Source organism: Diabrotica virgifera, chromosome 2, assembly GCF_917563875.1.
Source record: "Diabrotica virgifera virgifera chromosome 2, PGI_DIABVI_V3a".
Classification (NCBI taxonomy): domain Eukaryota; kingdom Metazoa; phylum Arthropoda; class Insecta; order Coleoptera; family Chrysomelidae; genus Diabrotica; species Diabrotica virgifera.
The window spans coordinates 22605195-22627489 of NC_065444.1; the positions used below are offsets into that span (position 1 = coordinate 22605195).

Below are 22295 nucleotides of genomic sequence, written 5' to 3' on the forward strand. Positions count from 1 at the left end.
CAAAATGAGTGGAAGAAAATTGTAACGAAAACCAAGTTATACAACAAACTTTGACAATACACCACAAGAATGAGGAGTGATTCACTACAATAAGTGAATCCGAGAGCTCTAAGTAATAGCGGTCAACATTCCATTTGGAATGAAAAGTCTTGGTGATGATGATTCGAAAGTATTGCATGTTTATTCAACAGACTATTAAAGAGTACCAGGTATTACTGGGTTATCACTAGATTTCAATATTCATGCGGCCATATTGACTTATAAATTAAACATTTTGATGATATATAAACACATTTTTTGAACATTCTTTATTGATTTCGTTATATATTATAGTAAACACAGCTGTAAACTGTACATAATGGGAAACAACACAACCCATATTAGCTGAAGAAGGTTTAAACTTCAGCCTGCTTACCTGTATTAAAAACATGAAGCTCATCAACAATCCCTTCATTTCCTCCACCAAAAACAACCATCAAGTCTTTAATAATAATTGCACGATGTCCATGTCTTGGCCGAGGATGAGGTCCAGTGGTATCTGCCACTATTTTCCACTTTAACGCCTTACCAGCCATTATGTGATTGTTGTACTGCACTGGGACATTGAATGTAGCTTAACCAATGTGTAAATACACTGCAATTTGTTCAGAAATAGGATACAATTACCCTAGTCATTAAAAAACAAACATGTATGTTGATTTGGAATGAAAGTTTTGAAAACTCAGAACTTCAACCCCCAAGCGGCAAAACGTTATAAAAGATGACTTTCTACAGGGTCGGTAAAGTCAATCTCCTTCTTACCGACGTTTGACACAACAGAAGGTTCCGCCATCTAGAAGAAAGTAGTAGATATAATATAGTAGACGTAGTATTTTAGTAATTTTATTGGTTTTTCGAAATTAGGTCTTACTTTACTTGCACAAAAATAATGTGGTTATTTGTTTATTAATCTTAAATAATAGTTAAATAAGCCACTAGTATAAAAAAGTATATTAAATATAAAATAGTATATTTTATTTTTCTTAATTAGGGATTCCAATGAACTGTCAGTGGTGGACGGTGGATGGCTAAAGCGACATGGCCATAGACATAGTTAAGGGGGGTGGTCATGTCGTATCTAATGTTTACATTGAATATTGACAAATTTGTAAAGAATATCCTGTTTGGTTCTGTTTTTTTGTTAATTGTGTAACGAAATTTGTGAAATTGTGATAGCAAAGTAAATATGAAGTGGTTTAATAATTGGATACGCCTATGGATGACAGTTTTGCCATCCAGCAGCCATATTATATCACGTGATTTGGAATGCCTAATTATGTCTGCGATTTAGTGTGTATATGAATAGGGTTGTATACAATTCGTGGCTATCAGATTTGGGTGTATGGGAGTTGGGATTCGATGAGTTGTCTTTCAATGAGTTGGGTGCGACCTTCTGATTTTATAGTTGTTTTTTTAATTTCCCTGTTCTATTGCGATTCTTAATCATTGCAATTGGTTATTTTATATGTTATGTGGTTATCTTCCAATTATTAATTTAAGTTTCTCTGTTAAAACCACAGAATTGCTTGTTTCAATAATTTTGAACTATCTAAGAGATGTCACCACCAATAAGTTTGTTCATCTTTTTTTTCATGAAATATTGTAATTTCCTCCACATTTGACGTGAGGTTAAGTACTTAAACTATTCCTGAAATTTTTAATCATTTAGAACAAGCTGTATTATTTTATGGAAAATGGATTTATTTACCGCTGATTGATAAATATACAAGTTATCATTCAACGCATTGACGTAACATAACTGAACATAACCAAACGGTGGCGCCATCTCGGAAAGTATTTGACAACTGTTTAGTTTTTCCCTTGCATAAGAATTTTTTTTGAAAAGAAATTTTTGTACTTGGAAGACAAAAATAAAAAAAAATGAAAAACTCAGCTATTTAAAATTTTTGCATAAATTTTGAGGTTGTGTGTAAAAAGTATGAATATAAAAGTGGTACATCCTTTTTTACCTACAACTTTGGCATTAAAATTTTTTCAATTAGATTTGTAGTTTTGCCGAAAATCGCGAGAAACAGTTTTTCACCCTTAAATACTTACCCTCTTCCACTTCACAACATCAGAGCACCCGTAAATTATTTTTCCTTTAATTTTTGCTAAATTTCTTTCCTTTTAGGGAAAATGATAAGTTGGGATGTTTTAAGTGTAAACACAGCTTAAAGTGAGTTGGTAGCTCTGAGAGAGATGGCCATCTGGCACTTACTGTTCTGCGGTGATGTTCCATGCGGACTGACAGGTAGGGCAGAGAACAACGGGGCAAAGACAGTAGTTATAGAAAAACTGAATGTAAAATGTATTGAATAACATATTAGTAATAAATATGAATTATTCCATCGACAGTGGTCTTATTAATTAAACAATGGTTAAGGTACTTGAGGACATATCAATGGCGACGAGGATAAAAGTGGTAACGAAGTAAATACTAATTGTTTTATGTAAACCGATGTCCGGTACCTTTGTTAGTGAATCAAGATGGCGAACAAAAAGTTCGAAGAATTTATTCCAGATTTACAACCCTGGACTATTTACGAAGAAAGATTGGAACAACATTTTGTGGCAAATGGGGTTGAAGAGGAAGCTATTAAAGTGGCGATCCTAATCAGTTCGGTAAGTGCACCCACATACACCTTGTTGAGAGATCTATGTTTTCCAGAAGCTCCCAAAACCAAAACATTTGCAGAATTATCACAGTTATTAGCTACCCATTACGGAGGTCAAGTGAGTACATGGAGAGAGAGATGTACATTTTTTGACCTGCGGCAAGAAACTGAGGAAAAAATAGCGGACTGGTATGCTAGGATAAGAAGTGCTGCAGTTACGTGCAAGTTTGGGGCAGATCTAACCAAAGTGCTGCTAAATAAGTTCGTGAGTGGTATGTGTCCTAGTAAAATTCTCGACAGATTATGCGAAGAGGATGAAAAGGCGACGGTGGAGCAGATGGTGAGTTTGGCAATGAAGACAGAAAATGCTATTATGGCTTCAAAAACAAGCTCGAGGTCAACTGTAAATGTTCACGTGATAGATCATCAGCAAGCTTCGTCATCGTCGAGTTCTCGAGTTCGTCGGCAGGGACAGGATGGAGGTTGGCAACATGGGACAAGGCGGACAATGCATGGCAGCTCAAACGTCAATGTAAATTCAAGTGTCAATCAGATGTCGAAATGTAAGATATGTGGAAATAAACACAAAAATAGTTGTAAATATAAAGATTACATTTGTAATATATGTAAAAAAATTGGGCACTTGGCTAGGGTCTGTTTGGCACATAAAAATAGTGTTAATTTTATAGATAGTGAGGCGGAAGAGGACATTTATACATTAGACAGCATAGAATCAAGAATTGTTGATCTGTGCCATGTACAAGTCAAGGTAGACAATCCCTTTAAAATCCAGGTAAAGATTGAAGGCAAAATATATGAGATGATCATTGATAGTGGCGCTGGTATAAGTGCAATCACAAAAGAAACATATATAAATAATTTTTCTCATTTTAGGCTAACCAGTGATGATCTGTTGCTAAAAAGTTATGAAGGTAGTGTCTTTTCACCAGAGGGATATTTTATAATAGATATGGGCTATAAAAGCAAGAAAATACCAGTAAAGCTATACGTTGTTCAAAAAGGTTCTGCAAATATTCTAGGGAGAGACTGGATAAAGGCCTTCAATATTAGGCTTGAAATGATGAATCAAATTGTAAGTAATAGTAAAATTCTAGATCTAATAAACAGTTTTTCAAACGTATTTACTAGTAAGTTAGGAAACTTTAATCATAAGGAAATTTCAATTAAAGTTGTGGAAAATGCTAAACCAGTTTTTTGCAAGCACAGAGCTGTTCCTTTAGCCTATGCGAAAGAGGTAGAGTTAGAGTTAGATAGGTTAGAGAAAGAGGGAGTAATAGAATTAATAGACAATTCAGATTGGGGAACACCTTTAGTCTTTGTTCAAAAATCAAATGGGAAAATACGAATATGTGGGGATTACAAAACAACAATAAATAAACATTTAGAAGATGTGAAATATCCACTTCCAAAAATTGATGAATTATGGAATAAACTAAAAAAAGGTCAACGTTTTTCAAAAATTGATTTACAACTAGCTTATATGCAGTTCTCCTTAAATATTGAATCAAGTAAGTTGTTAGCGTGGAACACTCACAGGGGTTTGTACGCAGTTAAAAGATTACCATTCGGAATAAAATCAGCAAGTAGTATATTTCAACGAGAAATTGAAAATCTCTTTAAGGGCATGAAAAATGTAACAAATTTTTTAGATGATATAATAGTAACGGGGGAAACAGCAGAAGAACATATGACTAACTTGAGGGAAGTTCTTAGCAAACTTGAAAAGGCTGGGCTGACAGTTTGTAAAGAAAAATGTGTATTTTTTAAAGAGGAAGTTGAATACTTGGGGTACAAAATATCAAAAGAAGGCCTTAAGAAAACAGATAGTAAAATTGCTGCAATAATAAATGCACCTAAACCAGAAAATATAACAGAAGTTAGAGCTTTTACAGGGCTAGTAAATTATTACCATAAATTTATACCTCGGGCTGCCCAGATCTTAGAACCAATATACAAGCTTTTAAAAGGTAATGTAAAGTTTTTCTGGTCAAAAGAATGTGAAAGGGCATTCAATATTATAAAAGATATAATAGCATCAGATAATTGTTTAGTTTATTTTGACCCTGACCTTCCAATAATAGTAACAACAGATGCAAGTGACAAGGGTATTTCAGGCATGTTAAGCCAAGTTAAAGAGGGAGAGGAGAGAACAGTAGCATGTGTGTCAAGAACTCTCATGCCAGCAGAAAAAAAATATTCTACAGTTGAAAAAGAGGCTTTAGCAGTTCATTTTACCATAAATAAATTTTACCAGTACCTCTGCTGTAATAAGTTTAAATTAAGGACAGATCAAAAAGCGCTAGTTGCATTATTTGGAGAACACAGGAGCATCCCTAAAATGTCCGCAAACAGGATACAAAGGTGGGCTTTATTTTTGTCATCGTTTGACTACAGTATTGAACATATCAAGGGAATAAACAATCCTGTAGCTGATTATTTATCAAGGTCACCAGTGCAGGTTACGGGAACAGTAGAGGAACCAGCGGAAGGAATGACATATATTCATTTCACGGAGTCTATAGAATACTGGCCAATTAACAACAAAGTACTTAGAGAAGAAACAGACAAAGATGGCATTTTAAGGGCAATAAAGATGTATATTAAAACGGAAAGATGGCCCAAACATTTAAGTGATGAAATAATGCCATTTTACCATAAACGACAAGAGTTGTATTTAGATGAGCACATAATAATGTGGGGACATCGTATTGTGGTACCATCAAGTCTAAGACCACAAATCCTCGATGAGCTCCATGCAGGACATTTTGGAATAGTCAGGTGCAAGTCATTAGCGAGATCATATGTTTACTGGCCTAAAATAGATTCCGACATAGAGCATAGGGTAAAAAGTTGTGGTCCATGTTTAAAGAATAGAGACAACCCTCCATCAGAGTTTTCACCGTGGCCTGAAGTGGACAAAGTATTTGACAGAGTGCATATAGATTTTTTGCAATTAAAAAGCAAGTTGTGCTTAATATTGGTGGATGCTTACAGCAAATGGGTAGAGGTATTTCCTATGAGTAGGGCGACAGCAGCAGAAACGCAAGAAAAACTAAGGGAAGTTTTTGCCAGAATGGGACTACCAAGGTTATATGTGAGTGACAATGGACCTCAACTAGTTGACAAAACCATGGAAATATTCTTTAAGAAAAATGGGATTAAGCATTTAACAGGGGCACCTTACCATCCATCCAGCAACGGAGCTGCAGAACGGTATGTCAGGACATTTAAAATGAAGCTGAAAACAGCCCTAGATGATCCAAGAAACTCTGGTATTCCACTGTCTACATTAATATCAAGATATTTACTAACATATCGCAACACAAAACACCCAGTAACAGAAAAGTCACCAGCTGAACTTGTATATAATAGATCATTGCGAACAAGAATATCAATGATGGCCGAAAAGCCCAGTAAAGAACAGCAAAATATTTCTATAAAGGAGAAAAGATGTTTTGAAATAGGAGAAAGGGTTATGGTAAGAGACTATAGGGAAACAAACCGAAAGTTGTGGGTGGCAGCTAAAATAATAAATAAAGTAGGTAAGAAAACTTATTATTGCAGATTAGATAGTGGTCAGGTATGGAAGCGTCATACGAATCAGGTAGGCAGGTGTAGCACTGAGTTTGCAAACAACAGGGAAAATGAACTTGACAGTAACAATGACTTTCAATATATAAAACTACCAAACGTAGTACATCCGGTAGGTGAGAGTATAACACAATCTGAATCAAATTTGGAGAAGTTAACGATGGAAACCCAAGGTGAGCCAGTTTTGCTGGACATGGCTACTTCTTCAGACACTGGCAACAGATCATCAACTGATACAGTTTACAGGTCAGATAATGAACAAAACATTATTGTTAATTATCCATCTGATAATATGTCTCAAACAGGTAGAAGCAGACGCGTTACAAATATGCCAAAGAAATACAATGATTTCATTCTAGAGTAAGTCAAAAAAAAAAAAAAAAAAATTGTTCAGTTAGGTTTTACATAATCATATTAATCATATTTGGGTAGATATAAATTAAGGGTGAGGGTGATAAGTTGGGATGTTTTAAGTGTAAACACAGCTTAAAGTGAGTTGGTAGCTCTGAGAGAGATGGCCATCTGGCACTTACTGTTCTGCGGTGATGTTCCATGCGGACTGACAGGTAGGGCAGAGAACAACGGGGCAAAGACAGTAGTTATAGAAAAACTGAATGTAAAATGTATTGAATAACATATTAGTAATAAATATGAATTATTCCATCGACAGTGGTCTTATTAATTAAACAATGGTTAAGGTACTTGAGGACATATCAGAAAATATGTATTACATCCTGCTCCTTTTTTCACTTTTTACCATTTCCAAAGGCTTCCCTGGTCTAATGTTGAAAATTTTTCATTCGCAACTTGCTTGTTCATAAAATTGGTTCATTTGTGGTAGGGGAGACTGGGGCAAAACGAGGCTCGGGGCAGAACGGGAAATGCATTGGTGTGCATAAAGTAGTCGTCATAATATCGGCAATAGCGCCACTCGAACGAACGTGGGTTGACTCACTTCAGTCATTAGAAAGAAACTTTAAATCACGTTGTTTTTAAAAATTTTGGTGATATTTATAGAAGTGCTATAAGATGAGTAATCAAGTTTTATCACGTTTTTCATTCAAATATGATAGATATTTTACTGAATTATAATATTGCCTGATGCGAACCGTTTTATAGCTTTTACGTTAGAAATTACTAATTTTATTTGAAATGATGTCTGTTGGGGCAAAGCGGTCGGGGCAAGACGGGATACTATCCCAGCTTGCCCCGCTCTCCTAAATTGCCACTATTTTAAAAGTTTGTAAGAAGAATCTGACTAATAAAAAAAATCAAAGAAAACTAAAGAAGAAAACGAGATGGACACTGACTGACTCATCAGAAGATGATGAAGATTGTGGTTGCATCTACTATGGATAGGTACTTATATTTGCAGTAAACTGAAGGATGGGTAGTGTGTAGTGTCTGCCATGGATATAGGCTCATAATTTATGCGCATATGTTGAGAATGAAGACGAAGGTGCTCATATTTGTGAACTCTGCCAGCTTGACTAAAATACATTCCTATTTTGCCCCGTAGCATTTCCCATTTTGCCCCGTAACCGGGGCAAAACTGGAATTTCGCACTGATAAGTTAAGTTCTTTATAACCAAATAACTAAGCAATTTGGATTATAAATAAAGTAATTTCTATGAAGCTTAATAGCAAGTGGTCCTGTCTGACTTTGTTATTTTTTAATACACGGTTTAGTTTTGTCCCTATGATTTTTTCTTTCTTAAGTATCCCGTTTTGCCCCGGTCTCCCCTACCTGTGCGGTCCATGGTCCTCACATCTCTGTAAAGTAAGTACCTACACATTTCAAATGGGTAGGTACTTTAATCTGATTCAATGATCTGTCCTTAAAGAGACCACTTTTTTGCACCATAAAATAAATGGGCCATATCATAGATAAGGGGGTGGGGGGCCATATGTAGCATATCACAACACTTAGTCTGAAGGAAAGCAACCGTTAGACTAAGAGGTAACAGGGAATCTTTAAGTTTCACAAATTTTGTTCTTATTAATTGATTCTTAGTTTAACTTCTTCATCGCAATCCCGTTTTTCGTTGACAGTGGTGGCCAGATATTTAAATTGTGATATCCGCTTGATAGTATTTTCAGTGACTGCCCCGATAGTATAATATATTGACTATTGGCTGTCAACCTATTGCCATGAATTTTCGTCTTGTAGCGTTGATCTTAAGCTCAAAATGTTTACCAGTGGCGTCAATCCTATCTTACATAATGTTGCAGATATTGCTGCTAGAATTGCCATATGGTCACTGTATATCAAGCAGTCAGCAAATAGTGTATTTTATATTGGAATTCCGTTTATTTTAATGACTTCATTGTTCCGTTAGCACAAATTTGTATCAAGGGATTGCATTTTGTAATTTCATCCACGTATGTCTAATATTACGAAAATACCTGCAAATGAACCGATATAACCTAAATTCACACCGTCGACCGCTAGCGTAGGTAACAAATAATACCTGTCTCTTGAAGGATCGAAGCCGTTCTCGATACTTGAGAAGGAATCGCCGAAAAGACCAGAAGCATTAGCAGACTGGATGTGGCCTCCAACGAGAATTCCAGAACCAGCACCAAATAGTATAAATAAGAGAAATTGTGTTGAACGGACTTAGTCGTTATATTAATGTCGCGTGTTATAAATGTCGAACATAAAATTGTAAATAAAAAAATGTTATACATAAATTATAATATATAAATGTTATATATAAATTGCCCCGATAGTATATATTGACTATTGGCTGTCAACCTATTGCCATGAATTTTCGTAAAGCAACAACATTTTTGTTTATTTAGTATTATTTTGTATTTTGACAACGACCCCCCGACTTGGGCGTCGAAACGTTAATAAAATCATTTTTAGGTAAAATTGTGGCTTATTTCCCATTTGAATATACTTGATTATAAATTATATGTTTTACTGTGTGTAAATAAATTAAGAATAAAGACGAATACATTAGTGTTTTCAATTAAAATAGGTTTTTTTATGTAATTATGTTTATTTACAATCTACATCATTAAAAGAGTATTAAGTAAATTTGTTTCATGTTTTTGGGCATGAAGAAGAGACTTCCAATGATGTCTCATCTTATTATATTTATTGAAACAGACTGTATGACTTGTACACACTTCTAAAAAAGGGTCAAACCGGCAAACAGGTGTATGTTCTCAAAGAAATTGAAAGTGTGTAAAAATTTTTTTTAATAATCAGCTAAGTACTTTCAACACATAACGTGCCATCATCAGAGCTTCGTCCTCTTATAAATCCTTCATAGAAGAGTAGTTGTTAAAATTCACATGATAAATCATGGATACTGGGCAAAAGCCACAGATATCGGGTATAAAACCCTTAAAATTAAAAGTTTATCACATCTAAATTCTTTTTTATTTTATTTCTTTTGTTTAAAATTACAATTAAGTATTGTATATTACAAGTAAGTAATATTACAAGTAAGTAATTAATTAGTAATTTAAGGGCCGGTTGTTCGAACGCTAATCAACAATGATCATTATTAAATATTTAATTACTGTCACCAAAACTGTCAATGTCAACTTTGTTTGGGTCGCTGAAAACATAATTAATTACAATTATGAGATTTATTATTAATTATGTTAATAATTATTGTTATATTAATTGATTATAGTCTCAGAATTGTAATTAATTATGTTTTAACAATTGACATTGACAGTAATTAATTATTTGATAATGATCATTGTTGATTAGCGTTCGAACAACCGGCCCTAAACTAAAAAAGAATTTAGATGTGATAAACTTTTAATTTTAAGGGTTTTATACCCGATATCTGTGGCTTTTGCCCAGTATCCATGATTTATCATGTGAATTTTAACAATTACTCTTCTATGAAGGATTTATAAGAGGACGAAGCTCTGATGATGGCACGTTATGTGTTGAAAGTACTTAGCTGATTATTAAAAAAATTTTTACACACTTTCAATTTCTTTGAGAACATACACCTGTTTGCCGGTTTGACCCTATTATATTTATGTTTAAGTTTTAAAATATGTCCTGAGGCTAAGTTCTATCTAGTCTCCTTGTGGCAGGGGCATTATGGAATAATTCCCTTACTAGTTCATTTTCATGGTGAATGATACGCTCATTTTGTGACACCGTGTCTCGATGGATTTCTTCTCTGATGAAAGGTATATTTAAGACAAATAGTATATTTCAGTCTTCGTGAAATGTTTGATTACTTACGTACCATGGTGCATCCACTATTGATCTTAGAACTTTAGACTGAAATCTTTGGATGATATTCAGTGATGTTGACTTTGCACAGCCCCAGAGTTGTAGTCTGTAGTACCAAATAGGTTTGAGTATTGCTTTGTACAGAAGAATTTTGTTTTGGATGTTGAGTTTTGATCTGCGCCCAAGGAGCCAATACATTTGCCGGAATTTCAAGTCTAGCTGTCTTCTTTTGGTCTGGATATGTTTCTTCCAAGTAAGACGTTGGTCAAGATGGAGGCCAAGATATTTAGCGTCTGTTACTGTTGGTATTTGTACATGTTCCATTCTTACAGGTGGGCATGTGTTGTGGCGGTTGGTAAACGTTATTTGAGATGATTTTGTTTACCTTTGTTCGCCATTTTGTGTACCATTCACTGAGTATGTCCAGATGGTGTTGCAGGTCTTGTGAGGCTTGTATGGGATCTTCATTTATAGCTAGTATTGCTACGTCATCAGCAAAGGAAGCGATCGTAGTATTATGAGACTCTGGTATATCGGCTGTGTAGAGTGAGAAAAGCAGCGGCCCAAGAACACTACCTTGCGGAACTCCGGAGTTAATAGGACAGAGGCTGGATTGTTGGTCTTTGAATTTTACAGAGAAATATCTATTTGATAAGTAGGATTTGATTAGAAGGAAATAGTTACTAGATAGTGCTAATTTTACTTTGTAAAGCAGATCTCTGTGCCAAACTTTGTCAAACGCTTGTGAGATATCTAGGAATACAGCGTTGCAGTATTTCCTTTCTTCGAGAGTTTTTGATATTTCATTTACTATTCGACGGACTTGTTGTGCAGTAGAGTGATTTTCCCGAAAATCAAACTGATGTTCTGGTAGTAGTGTTAGGAATTCATGATCTGCGTATATTCTTTGTAGCAGCAATCTTTCAAAAACTTTGCTAACGATTGGGAGTAGGCTGATAGGTCGATAAGATGTTACTTCATTGGGCGCTTTGCCTGGCTTAAGGATCATTATGATTTCTGCAAATTTCCATATTTTTGGAAAGTGTGATAAGCTTAGCATGCGATTAAATATTACTGTTAGCATAATAATGGCCTTACGAGGAAGTTGTTTTAGTACTTCTGCCGAGATTAAGTCATAATCTGGAGCCTTTCGTGAGTTGAGTTTGGTTATTTCTTTCTTGACTTCTATAGGAGTAAAACTTTTGATTGGAAGGGACATTTGACATGCTGCGCTAATTAGTTCTTCCACTTCTTTATCAGGGTCTGGTGGCTCGGTGTGAAATACACTCGTAAGATGTTTAGCAAAGACGTCCGCTTTTTCTTTGTTGAAACGAGCCCATTCACCATTTAGTTTATGGAGGGGAGGAATAGTTGTGTATGGTTTTTTGAGCTTCTTAGTCGCTTTCCATAGTGTCTGATCATTTGCTGTAAGGTTTGTAATGTAATGTTCATTAATTAAAATAAGTATTGAAAATAAACTAAAGCAAAGAACGCATTACACCAACGCTACATAATGTAAGATGTGTAGGTTTTTAGAACTTATTGGATATAAAAAAAGACCGAAAATAAAAATATTAAAAATTTATTTAACTCCGACTTTCATATTATATTACAATCCACTTTATTTTCTATTATCTTATCCATATAATAATATGCCTACATTTTAAATGCCATACACTCCCCCGCCTGGTTTTCTAGAGTCATGTATTCCTATAATTTTATCATTCTCTCTCTGTAAAGCGTATACAGCCGAGTCAGTCTTTCTATATGTTGTATGTCCAAGTGCTTTAAGATTCTGTACCAGTTCCTAAAACAAAACAACTGTAAATGGAAACTATTAAAAATATTCAAAGCTATTAAACAATAGGTATAACAGATTTCCCTTGCTATAGTTATTTATAGCGACTGTATTAAAAATTAATGTTATATTGTCTCAATAACAAATCTAGTATTAGAATTAATGAAGAAAAAAATAATAATAGAAATCAGAGATCCATATAATGAGAATATAATCTAAAAACAAGCAGCTGGGCTTGGTACTTAAGTCCTAGGTTTTCACCCAATGTGACTGGAAGTAGAACTGGAAGTCGATATTTGAACTCTTCGTGAAACTTTGCGTTAATGGATAAACGATTTCACTAATTTTGAGTGATTTTTGTCAAACTTCCGGTCATAACTTTTTAACCGGAAATGACATTAAAACCGGAACTAAATATTCGAGCTCCACTTTTCAATATGCGATGATTGATATATCACACGTACTATTTATGCGACTATAATGTGACACTTCCTTAACCGGAAGTGATATAAAAACCGGAAGTTTATATTTATTCTCGTCTTGCTAAGGCTCGCCGAGTAATATATCGCTCATACTACACACACCGGCAAAATTAGCCGAACACCTTAAAAATGGGACATGTTTGATGTCTTGAATTTCCTAAACCACTGGTCCGATTTGAGTGATTCTTTTAGTATGTTATAGCCTTATTATTTAAGAATATCGTTGTAATAATAGTGTTGCTAGACAGGTAAATATCATTTTATACCGGGTGTACAAAGCATACTGTGTTTTTTTCTTAAAGTTTGGAACACCCCGTGGAATATTCTAGCATATGTAATTAAAATTAATAGTCGATTGTAGACTTAGGCTTTCTTAACATTTTCTTTTTTGATTCATCTACTTATGTAAGATACAGTGGAACCTCGTTAACTCGGATTAATCGGGATCGGTGCCGATTCGGGTTATAGAAAATCCGGGTTAGCCGGAGAAAATGTTAAAAATTAATAAAATACGGTATACTTACAGATAAAGTCCGTTATAATTGAAATAACATGAAATATTATATATGCACAGTACACATCTAAATTACGTATCAATTACGCCTTTATCAATTCTACCTAATGCTTCTAGTTTCTTTTCCATTGTCACTACAAAATTTTTAAGTTTTGTTGCCATACGTAGACAAAAAAACACGCAAACACAAAATCTGAATAGATTTACTAACGATTACAGAACGGAAGCGAACAATACGACTGTACTATACACAATACGGTCCCAATCGCAACGATGTTATGTTATTTAACAACAGTGGAGACTAAGACCATTGTTTAAAAATAATTGTTTAATGGTCTTTTAGTCTTTTTTAAACAATGCTAAGACAGTTTGAAATAAATAAAGGATACTGTAGGTGTGCCATGAGTCACTTTTTACTATCGTATATGTAGTTCAAATTACACAAATACCCATTATCTCTCAAATATTGTATTACATTTTTATTGTTGAAATGTTTGTCTGATAAAAATCGGTCCGGGTTAGCCGGACTTCCGGGTTATCGGAGGCCGAGTTATCGGGGTTCCACTGTAATAAAAAAGTTATATGTACGTTAACAACTATCCATGTTTTTAATCAATAAATTCTCATAGTAGGGGAGGAAAGTATACTTTACTCGAGCGTTATGGGGACCTATTGGATTGTGAAGAGTAGGTGCTAAAATCAGAAAAAGATTAAGTTAAGTTTTCCATAAAGTGGGGACTTTTCATTTTTTAATTTAATTTTCCATTTGAAACAATTATTTTTCTCCGATTATAGCGCTATCTATCCATAATTTGAAAAAATGTGTCGAATAAAAGTTGCTTATTTTTACGCAAAGAATCCAAATCTGAAATAAAAATTGGGAGCTCCTATTTAATATTTTAAATTAAATCCCCCACCCCACCTCCGTGGGGGCTCTTGACACCCCACGGAGAGGGGTGGGGGGTAAATTAAAAATTTTAAATACGAACCCTGCGATATTTCGCGAAATGAACATCAGAACGTAAAACTGCAAAATACACCTGTTCAATATTTTTCAAAAATCTACCGAATGGCACCAAACACGACCCCTCACGGAAGTGGGGTGGGGGGTTACTTTAAAATCTTAAATAAGAGCCCCCAATTTTTATTGCAGATTTGGATCCTTTACGTAAAAATAAGCAACTTTTATTCGCAACGTTTTTTCCAATTATGGATAGATATAGCCTATATTTCCTATAATCGGAAAAAACGATTGGTGGAAATGGAAAATTAAATTAAAAAATGGAGAGTCTCACACTTTATGGAAAACTTAACTTAACTTTTTTTGGTTTTAGCACCCACTCTTTACAATCCAATAGGTCCCCATAAGGCTGGAGTAACTGCAAATTTAGCATACTTCCCTCCCCTACTATGAGGATTTATTGATATGGGCCATTCCACGAACATACGCCTATTTTGGATTACTTCTACAACGAATATTTTACTGTGCAACATAAGAAGTACGAAAGTAAATGGCGCTAATAATTATTCCAATAAACAACAATGTAATTTGCAATTTACTTTCGTTCTTCTTATTTTGCACAGTAAAATATTCGTTGTCGAAGTAATCCAAAATAGGCGTAGGGGAAGGGGGGTATGATGGGGTAGCTAAGGAAAATAACAAAAATACAACATAATTACTACGTTTATTACTATTACTAATTGATGGCGCATTACGTCATTAATCTAACTATAATTTGGTACAATCTTTGGAAAATCAACCTATCACATTTTTCAACAATTAACCATTAATAAGAACATTATGAAAAACCATCTTGCCCCATACTATGGGGTATGATGGGGTAATGGAATTGGAGCATGATGGTGATGCTAATTAATTTTCACAAAACAAACAAAAATGTGTATTTGCTCCAGATCTTCATTGTCCACCCTAGCACAAGCATTGTGAGCTCAATATCCACAGATCTGGCAGCCTGACCAGGGTTATGACGATGTCACTTTATCTATGGCTCTTTTCATAGCATCTCTCGACCACTCTCCTCTTTTTGTTTTTTTCTTGTAAGTAGGTACGTACCATGGTATTATCTAAAACAATAATCCAATGTTATTTATTAAGAAATTTAAGTTAACCCAGACTTACCACCAATGTCCCATCATACCCCGCACCCAATACCCCATCTTGCCTCAAAAGGTAACTTTGAACAAAAAAAAGAATTCACTAATTAAATTTTTAACGTATTCACACAAACAATACGCCATTATCAAAATAAGAATACTAGTAAACAACGATAAAAAAGACATTAATGAGGTGATCATAATTACCTTAAAATAACGATGGTTGTCCTTGCACAAAATTAGATCAACGGAGAGCTAAAACAATTTTCCGTTTGTAAACAAAAAGCGCGTGCACTCTCATTCACGGTTTCTCTTGCAGTGACCGTTAATCGAATGACTCTTCCTATTGAGTTACTGCATACTATTCACCAACGTGTAGTTTCTTGTTTGTGTGCGGTACCCCGTCTTACCTCGCGACCCCGTCATGCCCCTCATTCCCCTATGTTCGTGGAATAGGGTATAGAAAGCATGGCTAGTTGTTAAAGCACATAACTTTTTTATTTTCCAACATAAGCAAATGAATCAAAAAAGAAAATGTTAAGAAAGCATAAGTCTACAATCGAGTTTTAATTTTAATATTTTATATATGCTAGAATATTCCACAGGGTGTTCCGAACTTTAAGAAAAAAACACAGTATGATTGTAACACCCGGTATAAAATGACATTTACCTGTCTAGCAACAATATTATTACACCGATATTCTTAACTAATAAGGCTATAACATACTAAAAGAATCACTCAAATCGGACAAAGTTGAGGAGTTGTGTTTACAAATATCTCTGAGACAGACATAAATTCAAGGTCTTAAATTTTTTCAAAGTGGACGAAAATAGTAATACTTACGTCTATTAATCCATACTCATATACAAGTGTCATTGGAAGTAGTTGATGATGAACCTTTGGTGTATCTACTGCCTCTTTGAGGTTATTATTTAACCATCGCAGTCTCATTATCGTCTAAAAATATTATAGCAGTAAGAATAAATTTAATACCAATTAAATAGGATTCAACTTAATCCCTAGCCAGCCAATAATATTACCTGTTAAAATATAATGCAACAATCGATTATGCTCTACGGATCTGAGACCTGGACATTGAAGCAATTAAAAATTACGAAATTGGAAGCTCTTGAGCGTTAGTGTTATCGAAGAATTCTACGAATACCATGGGTAGACAAGATTAGCAATATTGAAGTCCTTGATATAGGGTTAATAAGAGGGAAAAATTATACATTCAGACAATAAAGAAGCGAAAGCTTAAATATTTTGGTCATATACTAAGAGGTCCTCGTTATAGTCTACTGCGTTTGATTGTGGAGGGCAAAATAAAAGTTAAAAGAGATGTAGGAAGAATGAATCTTCTGGGTTACGAAATCTAAGGGAATGGTTTAGTCTGAGCTTTAACCAACTGTTTAGAATTGCGGTAAGTAAAATAAGAATTTCCTACCTTTGATAGAAGACGAAACCTTAAGATAAAGAATAACCGATATTATGTAATAATACTAACCAATATTACACAATATTTTGTTGCAATAAAATATAATTACTGTGTGGCATTTATTATGACCAACGTCTAAGATGAACAGGCCATGTTCATAGACTCCCTAATAACTGTTAATCTGAGAGGAAGCCCCGTTAAACCATTCTCCCTTAAAAAGGTCTGGGACTATCCCCATAGCTGACCAAAAGTCAATACCTAAAATAAGCGAAGAAACAAGAGATGGGATAACTAGAATATCCAAAACACGAACCCGATCTCTTAACCGTACTGGTACAGTAATAGATCCTATACTTTCACATGAATCACCTGAAGCAACTATACATGATTTCTTGTCATCTTCATTTAAAGGGCAAATGTCTTTAAACACATCCCAACCAGATTTTCCAAGAATGGTTCGTGATGCTCCACTGTCCAATAATCCAAGTATATCTTTTCCAAGAATTGAGACACTCAAGTATGGTCGTTCATCACCTTCAGCATGAACTAAAATGTATTCAAGGACCTCTGTATTATCAGTTGTCGGAGTTGATTTACATTCCACTCCACTCGTCCGACTTACCGAGGGAGAGAAGCTGCGCTTTTTGAACATCTGGGGCAGTTTTTCGTTGTCACATTATTGTATCCACATTTATAACAAAAGAACTTCTTAGGCTGGTTACAAGTTTTAAACTTGTGTCCCTCAGATCCACAATTAAAGCATGTACCCTTATTCAAATGTTCAGATTTATCGCTATTTGCAACTTCTTCTGTAAATACAGGTGTTGTAACAGGACTGGTAAAAATAGGAGTTGACGGCTTTCTATAAGCTAATTCAGGTTCTACCAAAAGCCTGGTGCTTGAAGGAGGAGGGCAAAATTGTCGAATCCTTGTTTCCATTGCTTCCATAGCCTTGGCTAATGAACAGAGATCACTGATGTTGCCAGGGCCGCGCCGTCCACGTGTGCAATGTGTGCGGCCCACACAGGCGCCAGCAATTAAGGGCGCCACTAGAGTTTTCACAAAAAATTTAGGCGGATCAAAATAACACTTACCCATTTTTCTTCAGCTTCTACCAAACGTTTGGATATCATAAAACAACACTTTGCAAGTCTGGCTTTAAAGCATTTATCTAATACACGCTGGTCCAGCAAAATTGATGCTTTAAAGCCATTATACAAAAATGTATCAGAAAGTTATTATACTTCATGTGATATCACGCATTAGGATAAATATCGTGATTGAAATTATCAAGCTAGATGTTTAGGAGATAGTTGTTAGATAGTTGATAGATAGATGTTTAGCTCAGTTGCGCAGTCTACTTACCTATGGTATAAAGTTCTGATGAAAGTTAACTTCGTTGGAAAAATTATTCAATAAAAAACAATGAATATGCAGCTGGTCTTAAATGCTTTACAAGAGATAAAACAATTGTTGCTAGAGTTTTGGACATAATATATCAAATTTAATTATGTAATTACTACAGCAAATGAAACTGCAGAGAAACTGGATGTGGAGTCCAGTTATCAACCAGTCACACAGATACGGCTTCGGAAAAAAGCTGACAGTTCGATTACGAACATAAAAACGAACCGATTTTGGATTCTAAAGTGTCATACAAAGTTAATTTCTTTCATTGTGTTCTCGAGTAAGCATTAATGAAAGGTTTTCATATTGGAAAATCATGTTAATTCTTTCAAATTTTTATATAGGTAATTTTAACGACATTACAGAAAACTCACAATTAAAATTTTTGTGAAGAAACTTGGAAAAAATTGAGATGTAATGATCATCTATATTATAGAGGGAGACGATTTGTTTAAAGAATTATATGAATTATACAGCTTCAGCCTTTGTTAAAAGAATTAAATAATGATGTTTGTAAAATTTTAAAATATATAAAGGAATTAGCTGTTTCTTCTTCTTGATGTGCCTATCCGTGACGAATGTTGCCGATTATCATGGCAATCTTTATCTTAGCTATGTCCGCGATATGCAGAGCGGAAACGTTGCGCAGATGTTGTGTTGAACCAGGTTCTGAGGTATTTTAACCAGGATGTTTTTTTCTTGCTGGACCTCGCTTTCCAAATATTTTTCCTTGCACGATGTCTTGTAGTGGGGCATATCTGGATTCATTTCGCATAATGTGTACAAAGTATTTTAACTTCGAGATTTGATCTGGGTCAGTTCTTCTTGGTTCTTCTTCATTTCTCTGGGGACCTTCTCATTTGTGACCCGGTCAGTTCAAAATATTTTAAGAATTCTACGGTATAGCCACATCTCAAAGCTTCCAATTTTCTGCACATATCTTCGTTCAAGGTCCACGATTAAACACCATAAAAAAGGACACCATAAAGAAGACGTCGCATCGCAGGATTCTTACTTTTATAAGTACCAAGAGAGAGGTTGTGACTCTTGAAGAAAGCCCCCATACGGTTGAAGGTGGATTTAGCTTTTCCAGTGCGCGCTCTTATTTCTTGGTTGTTAGTCCATTCTTCATTTATTATGGTGCCGAAGTAGTTGTGTGCGTCACTCTTTCTACGGGGGTTTGGTTGATTTAGAGTTGCCCTTTTGTTATCTTTTTCTTCCTAATGATCATAAGCTTTGTCTTTATTACGTTTGTATTGAGTTGACTGTAATATGTGATTTTGTTTATAAGGACTTGTAGGACTTCTAGGTTGTCCGCAAATATTATGGTGTCATATGCATACCTGATGTTATTTAGCAGGTACCCGTTTAGTAGAATTCCTTTTTCAGTTTCGTTCAAAGCTTCGATAAATATTCTTTCAGAGGTGAGGTTGAAAATTAGAGTGTACAAAATACAGCCTTACCTCACTCCACGCATGATGTTCACGTATTCGGTGTGTTCACCTTTAACTCTGGGTTTGCAGTCTGATTCCAGTAAATGCTGGAAGGCGCGAAAAGTGAATTTTTCTAAAATAGATATTTATTTTCAAGTTTACCTGTATCTTTAGTTATTTATGTTGTTACACCAAATATTTATTTTTACTTAATTATTTTAACTTAGTTTATTTTCCCGTTGCATATATGAGAATTTTTAGTTATTTTTGTTTGGTTACAATAAATAATTGTTCATTTGCACATTATTTAATTTAACGAGACGATTTTTAAAAAATGCGTATTTTTGGGCGCCATTAAATGATTTGCACAGAGGCGCTAACACGTGCTGGCGCGGCACTGGATGTTGCTAATTTTTGTTAAAGCTAAGCCCTGCTGAATATAAGGAAGCATATTCCTTCGAATGATATTCACTCTTTCTTCTTCGTTAGGAGGGATCAATAGTTTCTTGAATATATTTTCCATGACTGAAATATAGTTTACAACTCGTTCCTATGAGCCCTGTGTTCTTCGTCGGATTTCCTCCCATAAGGAATTCTCACAGTCATGGGGCTGGAAAGCAGACCTAAGCTTCTGGACCAGATTATCCCACGACGTAAAATTTCCCATTCTGTACCAGAGTAAGGCGTCTTTGGTAAAAAGTTCTGGAGCCGAACGAAGTATCTTTAATACTCCTCTTGAAACTCACTCGCTTAGCGACAAACTGCTTAGCGACTTTCAACCCGTAACAACAGGAAGAATGCCCTTAGGACACCCACGAATGCAATAATGGAGAGATAATAATATGGTCATGGTCAGCTTTAAGAACGCTAGGGCTACCTACTGACCCAGCTACCATGGACTACCGTTCGAGATGGAAGCAAGTTTTGTAGTCAGCCAAGACCCACCCCAGGTTGTAGTGTTACGAGAAGAAGAAGAAAAGATTAAAATTGGTACAAATACGTTTATTGTCGTGTATACTTACTTGAGCTATCGACGTTATAATTTTTGGTCCACCAATTCCTCCTATAACTAATTTCACATTGTCATGCTTATCTGTTAAAATCGACGGAGACATTGAAGACAATGGTGTTTTCCTAGGCTCCGGTTTATTAATATCTGCACCAATTAAGTCAAAATTGTTCTTTAAAAACTCGAAAGAAAAGTCAGCCATGGCGTTATTGAAAATAAAGCCTGTTCTCTTACCGGTTTTGGCAGCTCCAAATCTAAAATTACGTGAAGTCATTATAATAATAATTTTCAATATTGTGAAATATAAAGGTACTTTACTCTTGAGCGAAATTCAAATTTTTTCACATAACTCCTATAAGATTGATGGAATTTGATATTTGAGGGTTAGATTTTAGGGTTTAGAGTATGCAGAACTTTTTATGAAAAATAACTTTCTTCATAAAATTAATAAAAACAAACAAATTTTACTTACTGCTTATTTATTGTACTGGTTACAGACACTGCATCACCGTTTTCAGCAATTACTGATATGTGAGAAGTACCTTGATCATAATTTATCGAATTGGAACGAAGTCCATAGTATGCTGGATCATGTGAAGTTTTATCCTTTACTTTAAGCCTGACTAGTTTTGCAAAATCTTTAGATAACAGTTTGTTAGTAACCTAGAAAAAATATAATATAATAAAGTTTGCAAAAAAGAAAGGTTTCCTAAAATATCTATTGTTGACAAATTGGTTGTTGCATCTTAACCATTGCTTTTTAAAATGAACAGGCATTGAAGGTATGAAAAAGAAAAGGAAGGAATGGGCATTCAACTAAACAATAATAACATCCTATATACACCGTGTTTGCAGACGACCAGATATGATCTGAAGCTAAACATTATATGGCAGTGGAGTTAGAACAGAGCAAATGCTAAAAGCCATAGAAATGGACTTTTGACGAAAATCTGCAGAATAGTCCAGAATGAATAAAAAAAAATGATTGCATTAGAGAATAATGAAAGTAGATCAAACAATAATATTATTGTAGACAATATTAGGACAAAACAACTTATAGTATGGTAAGGTAATGTAGAGAGGACAGTATAAGTAGGTACCTTATAGACTACCAAAGAAACTGTTAAATTGGGTACCGCTAGGACGCAGAAAATATTGAAGACCAAGAAAAAGCTGTAGAGAAGGTGTGGATAGAGAAATATGAGACAACAACTTAGATAAAGGCGCATGCGGAGATAGTATAGTATAGTTGATCCAAAAGATGGCATAACCCAGACATCCAAAGTGAAAGTTATCCTTCAACACCAAATTGTTCTATATGGTCCACACAATGTCCAGAAAAAAGTCACACCATTTTGAGCGTCGGGTTTGGGGGGGAGAGGGGGGAGAAATCAGTAAATTCGTAGTTTTTTAAGTTTTTCGACAATATTTCTAAAACTATGCGGTTTAGCATGAACAACCTTCTATACAAAATTGTTCTACATTAAATTTAAAATAAAAAGACTCTATGCATAATCTTTCTAAAATGAATGGTTCCAAAGTTACGGAGGTAGTATAGTATAACTGGTCCAAAAAAAGGCCTAATCCAAACATCCAAAGTAAAAGTTTTCCTC

At 34.8% G+C, this 22295-nt stretch overlaps 3 protein-coding genes across 8 annotated transcripts in view; 1 reads left to right on the plus strand and 2 right to left on the minus strand.

The window, feature by feature from the left end:
• The window catches only part of LOC114333570 (host cell factor 2), a 61840-nt gene extending 61075 nt beyond the window's left edge, over positions 1–765 (minus strand). For all 6 annotated transcript variants that reach the window (XR_007696364.1, XR_007696361.1, XR_007696363.1 and 3 more), the window contains exon 1: positions 416–765. Coding sequence is in view for 1 of the 6 variants with exons in the window: in XM_028283466.2 (XP_028139267.2) it covers positions 416–575 (160 nt within the window). In the remaining 5 variants the exon portion in view is untranslated. The remainder of the gene's footprint in view (positions 1–415) is intronic.
• Positions 766–2458: 1693 nt separating this feature from the next.
• The window catches only part of LOC114333569 (myosin regulatory light chain 2), a 49310-nt gene continuing 29473 nt past the window's right edge, over positions 2459–22295 (plus strand). Inside the window, exon 1 of the mRNA XM_050643450.1 lies at positions 2459–5251. Within this exon, the coding sequence (XP_050499407.1) occupies positions 2530–5251 (2722 nt within the window). The 5' untranslated portion in view covers positions 2459–2529. The remainder of the gene's footprint in view (positions 5252–22295) is intronic.
• The window catches only part of LOC114333568 (glutathione hydrolase 1 proenzyme-like), a 30559-nt gene continuing 20315 nt past the window's right edge, over positions 12052–22295 (minus strand). Inside the window, exons 7-10 of the mRNA XM_028283461.2 lie at positions 21155–21345; positions 20696–20936; positions 16239–16352; positions 12052–12292 (exon numbers count right to left, since the gene is read on the minus strand). Coding sequence (XP_028139262.2) covers positions 12149–12292; positions 16239–16352; positions 20696–20936; positions 21155–21345 — 690 coding nt within the window. The 3' untranslated portion in view covers positions 12052–12148. The remainder of the gene's footprint in view (positions 12293–16238; positions 16353–20695; positions 20937–21154; positions 21346–22295) is intronic.